This window comes from Bufo bufo, chromosome 8, assembly GCF_905171765.1.
Source record: "Bufo bufo chromosome 8, aBufBuf1.1, whole genome shotgun sequence".
Classification (NCBI taxonomy): Eukaryota; Metazoa; Chordata; class Amphibia; order Anura; family Bufonidae; genus Bufo; species Bufo bufo.
Window position 1 is genome coordinate 135806614 of NC_053396.1, and position 6000 is coordinate 135812613.

The 6000-nt window shown below is 41.5% G+C and overlaps 1 protein-coding gene across 1 annotated transcript in view; it reads left to right on the forward strand.

The window, feature by feature from the left end:
* RADX (RPA1 related single stranded DNA binding protein, X-linked) overlaps nt 1–5722 on the forward strand; it is a 104800-nt gene extending 99078 nt beyond the window's left edge. Inside the window, exons 14-16 of the mRNA XM_040406324.1 lie at nt 996–1295; nt 2446–2595; nt 5399–5722. Coding sequence (XP_040262258.1) covers nt 996–1295; nt 2446–2595; nt 5399–5535 — 587 coding nt within the window. The 3' untranslated portion in view covers nt 5536–5722. The remainder of the gene's footprint in view (nt 1–995; nt 1296–2445; nt 2596–5398) is intronic.
* Nucleotides 5723–6000: the final 278 nt, after the last annotated feature.

The window sequence follows — 6000 nt, forward strand, 5'->3', positions numbered from 1 at the left end:
TGTGTTGGTCCTGTGTGCCTGCATTGGTGAGAAAAATGTTTTAATATATGCAAATGAGCCTTCAGGAGCAACAGGGGCGTTGCCATTACACCTAGAGCAGGCACCCTCAAACTGCAGCCCTCCATCCGTTACAAAACTACAACTCCCACAATGCCCTGCTGTAGGCTCTTCCCTCTACTGCACCCTTTGCACTTTGACAGGGCCAGGCCTGACTGATGTTGCAGAGCGCTGAGCCTCTAGTAGTTATGGCAACGCTCCCATTGCTCCTAGAGGCTCATTTACATATAACATCATTTTTCTCAGCAATGCGGGCACCTATGAACATGGGACCAACACAGATGACTTCAGCTGCCAAGCGCACAGGTCAGCCAGTTTCATAGGAACAAATCTGACAGATGCCCTTTTAAAACAGCTGGTCATAAGTGATGCCGAGAGTCAGATCCTCAAAGACCTAAATTTCTAAAAAATAAAATAAAAAAAATTGCCAGTGTGATTAGTTCATTTAACAGGTTCTCCTGCCATAACATCACCTATGTACATTAGTGATGATTGTTATATTGCTGGGGGTTCATGACAGTGAGGCGCCTGTGTTTCATGTTTGGACACTGTCACTCCTTTCTCTTTGGGACTGACTGAAATTGGCGTGCTGTGCTCTATTTCCATTAGTCCCATAGAGAATGAATGGATCCGCATTGGCCACCCATTTTCTTCTGACCCCCCCACTGATCAGCAAGTTGTTTGCTATGGCCAGGATATCCTTGAACAAAATGTAACTTTTCAGGCACGTTTATATGGTAAGCGGAAGCATTTGCCTCTTCCTCTGCCAAGCAGTATTTTGCCGTCTTCATGTAGGTTAGTGTCATTTCGTATTTGGACCAATGTTCCAATCAGTGTCCAGAAATCGACATGATCACAAAATATCTACATGTTTGTAAATTGGCCGGGATGTGACATTTGCTAACTGTGTGTCTTGCACTTTGTTACCACATGTGCAGATGAAGGAGCTGGAAGCTGTGCTGCAGAAAGTGATGCAAGTGATGAAACCTCATGTGTTAGTTTGTCCTGGGAGAATCCTTTGTGGTCTGAGGTTAAGCAGAATGTAAAGGAACATCTATGCTACAGCAAGTTATTTCCAGAAAGTTTAACTCAGAAATATGACTATAAACAAAAGGAGATGAAAGACTTGCTGATACAGCAATATAACCTGCATTCAGCAAAAGTCACTAGCCTAACAAGACATCGCCCCAGCCTTACCAGTGCCAGCACGCTTGGCCACTACCAACTGACAATTCTAGGTAAGTGAAATAATGAACTTAACTGTGAAAACTAAAACTAGCCATGCTCATTAGGTCTATGTTGGCCAAACCTGCCGATAACTTTGGAACCGGCCTACCAAATTTGGATGGAACCTCCCAAAGGCTGATGTCGTGAGGGAGATGGGTTGGGTATGTTGAAATGTCGATTTCAGCTGTTCTCATGGAGATAAGCCAGCATCAGACGTGTCTGGCAGTTTACTTCCCTAACCCCATTGAGAACTTATGTACTGTATTTTTCGCCCCATAAGACACATTTCCCACCCCCACCCCCCAAAGTGGGGGGAAAAAATGCCCCTGCATCTTATGGGGTGAATACTAATGAAGTGCTTCCATTTTGGAAGCGCTTAATTAGTACCGGGAAGCGGTGAAGATCGCCGCTTCCTGGTCCTCAGGGCTGCGCACCATGTGACCTCACTGTGCGCAGCCTTCGAAGCTGACAGCCGAGAATCATAAGAAGAGAGAGCACTGGTGGTGAGGAGTGGCGGTGTCCAGGAGCAGGAGAGTTAAGCGCTGATGGCTGATCTGAGGTCTGATTAACATTGGGTGTCTGATTGCTGGTCTGACCTGAGGTGTAATGGAAATTTTTTTTTTTTTTTATTATCCTTAAAAACCTAGGTGCGTCTTATAGGGTGTAAAATACAGTACATGGCTGAGCGGTCCTCCAAATGAACATAAGAAAATGCATAGTGGGACAGACTGATTCTAATATGTATTACTTTTAGTAAAACTTACCTGCATTTTCTCATAAATTAAGGATTTGAGTAGTACAACCACACAGTCTCCTTCCAGGCATTCTCTACCTCCTGTTGAATATTCATATTCAGCAGCTCCCATGCTGCCTGGGATGGTGTATATCCGAGCAGATGGGGAGACCTCAGTACTGCCTATCTGCATAACAGGGCTGATGAGCTTGTGCACACCATTCAGAAGAGGTGAATGATTACTGGGTCCAACGTGCTGTAAAGGACATGCTAAATTTTCTGTTTGTCGACATGATTATGATACAAAGTGTATGTAGTTTTGTTTTACTACTTTACCTTTTAATTTTTTTATTTTTTTTTATGTATTGCAGTTCAGTTGCTATGAGCAGATTTTTAATGTTGAAGGTTTTGCCTTTTCTTCTCAACAGGACTAAATCAGAATATAGCAATAGATGTATCTTTACCAACATTTGAAAACTTCAGTGTGTTTGGTAAGAACTATCTTCCTAATCGTCTCCAACCTGCTGGATCGGGTATTAATGATGAAATCCAAGGCCACCAATGGCTTTCTCTAAGAGGTAAGATAGTTGTAATAACGTAAGGAGATATTTTACCATTTAAAGGAAACCTGTCTGCACCAAAATGGCCCCTAAACTGCCCGCCGTACCTAATGATGTGCTTATCCAAGTCGACGGATTGCTTTAAAACAAGTTTTATTTCGCTGCAGCCTGTATGCAAATGAGGATGTTGAAGTCAAGCTTGCTGTGCCCCTTCATGTGCAATTCCTTCTTGAGATCTTGTGCATGAGCCATATGATCTGTGGTGTGCTTTCACAAGATCTCAAGAAGGAATCGCACATGAAGACCACAAGAAAGCCAATCTTTATTTGCATACATCTTGCAGTGAATTAAAACTTGTTTTACAGCAATCATGCCCATCAGACGACTTAGAAGAGCGCATCAGTAGAAACCAGATGGCATCCGATGTAAGGTACTGCAGGCAGTTTAGTTGCTGTGTTGGTGCTTATGGGGTCCCCTTAAAGACCCAATAACTAAATGAGCAGTGCCACGTTACCGACACATGGGGGAATTTAGAACACTGGTGTAAAAGAAAACTGGCTTAGTTGCCCATAGCAACCGATCAGATTACATATTAAATTTTTCGGAGTTAATCTGGTTGTTATGGGCAACTAAGCCCGTTTTGCTTTACACCAGCTTTGATAACTCTGCCACAGACTTTCAGACAGTTGTAATACAGGTGCTTTTCTGTGAACACAACGCGTACCTTCCTTGGTTCATCCCAACTTGAGTTACAGAACCACAGAATCCTAAGGTGTATTTACTACTGACCACCTGGGTTATAGCCTGTAATCCTGTTACAAAAAATAAATAAATAACGAAATAATCAACCGTAATCAATATATATATTCCTATGCCCCATTTTATTAGAATATCACACCCTAGACCAAATATACACACACAAAATTTATTGAACTGAAAAGTTAACTATACATCTGGTTGCCAAAATGTAAAAAAAACCTACCCAGCAAAGAAAAATAGGTTGTTTTTTTTTTGGTTATTTAAGTAACAGAAAATGCGAATTATTAGATACTAAACTATATTATATACTTGAGCCCACAAATCCCCCACACTATATGAAGAGGTTGGTCCTGCGTCGCATGCCCCCAGCCCACCTCAAACATTCATACTCCAGAGCTACTATACAATTCTGCAGGCTCCAAGAGGTTGTCCGACCTTGAAGCCGCCAACCCTTGTCACCCTGTGCCCCTGAACATAAAAAAAAAAGCAGACTTATCTGCCAGTGGCCACGTCACCACTCCATTCCTGGCTGCTTCTGATTCCTGCAGGACCAAGAAGCGGCTGGATCCCATGACCGTTATGGTTTTGAATTTTACGTCTCCTCACAGCTGTGACAAAACATTCAAGCTGATGAGACCGTTTAGGCCTGTGGATAGCAACCACAAGCGGTCAGGAATTTAGCATCAGTGGGACCACTGGCAAATGAGTCTGCCTTTTTATGTTAAAGGGGTTGTCTATCTACATGATAAATGCCATTTGCTGAAGGGAAAGTTAAAGGGTAACTGTCATGTTTTCATCAAAAAATCTATTTTAACATATGTTACTGCTGATGCAGCATTATGCATAAAGCAATCTTTAGTTTCTTCACATACCACAGTTTCCCTTGAGTTTTTCCCTTAGTTATGGCTGTTCAAACATTTTACAATATAAGGACCTTCTCAAGATGGCTCCTCTGCCAGTTCTGAGGCCAAAACTGCTTCCCCTCACTTCCCATACACACTTGCTGTAGCCAGCAGCTCCCTGCCAGCCAATGAGATTGGATTACTGAGAGACACGCCTCCTCACTCTGAAGCCTAATGCAGGCATGCAGTGTGAAGGACCGCCCCTCTGTCTCTGTCTTCTTAGCCGGAGACAGACAAGCCATAGCAACTGTCTTTTAAGGGAGCAGTGGAAAGGGACAGAGGACATTAATGAAAGCTGTTATTATAAGGTGATTACAGATCTTTTGACAATCATTGACAGACTAACTCAGGTATACATGCCTAGCTCTAATAAACTAGCAAATAAAAAATAAATGACAGTTACACTTTAATACCAAACACTTCCTAATGTATTGTGATTGTTCATATTACCTCCTTTGCTGGCTGGGTGAATTTTTCCATCACATTATACACTTCTCATTTTCTGGGGTTACGACCACCCTGAAATCCAGCAGCGGTGGCCGTGCTGGCACACTATAGGAAGAAGTGCTGGCATCTCTGGTGGCCAGGACCGCGAGAGTGCACATAGGCCAGTGTTTCTTCCTCTATTGTGCAAGCGCGACCACTGCTTCTGGATTACAAGGGGATTGTAACCATTGGAGCACTAAGCTGTGTATAATGCGATGGAAAAATGAATAAAACCAGCAAAGGAGGCAATATGGACAATTGCAAAACATTAGTAAGCACCTTGTATTAACTTTCTCTACATGATGAATGCCATTTGCTGAAGTGAGAGAACACCTTTTAATGGGCACAAGTCCCCACCATATGGGTCAGCACCAAGGCCAGACAACCCCTTTAAAATATCCCAGCATTCCTTGCTAGCTCATTGTGTTCAATAAAGCTTGCTCTGATTATTCATGTTTTGCGAAGTGTACCCTTTACTGTGCATTACTAGTGTAATTCTGATGTAGAAAAATGTTACTGTCTCATTTTAATTACAGTAGATCAGCTAATTCTCTAGGGATGTGCTTGTCATGACCTCCTCACCCTTCACCATTAACTGATCAAATTAGTATATATTTTTTTTTAAATGTATATGTACTTTACACCACTGTCAAACAGCACATTTTTATTTTCAGGTGAGCTTGTAGAATATGCAAGAACACGGGACAGACTGCATGTCATCTGCATCTTGGACATATGTCACCTTGGAGAAAGCAAAGTGGAAGTTTTCTTAAACAGAGTATATTATCCAACAATAGACTGCACTGATTAAAATATAGCATTACAATAATCAGTCCTATTTTTCTATTGCACTTTGTCATTTATCAAACATTTGGAAACTATGATAAATGATATTTTTATTGGTAAGTTTTTTTTAATCCTAAGATTATGTGATGTGGTTTTTAAACCACTAAAGATTTTGTGACTTTTTTTAATATTTGAACTATATTTATATTTTCGCTTCCTGTTATTGTATTTCTTGTTTCTTGCTTTTATTTTTATAATCTGTCATATTTTAGTAAGCCTTTTTAATGTACAGGGTGGGCCATTTATATGGATACACCTTAATAAAATGGGAATGGTTGGTGATATTAACTTCCTGTTTGTGGCACATTAGTATATGAGAGGGGGGAAACTTTTCAAGATAGGTGGTGACCATGGCGGCCATTCAACTGGCCCACGACGACCAATCCACTTTCCAGGAAACTGTTCATCTAGGAATGCTCGGACCTGACAC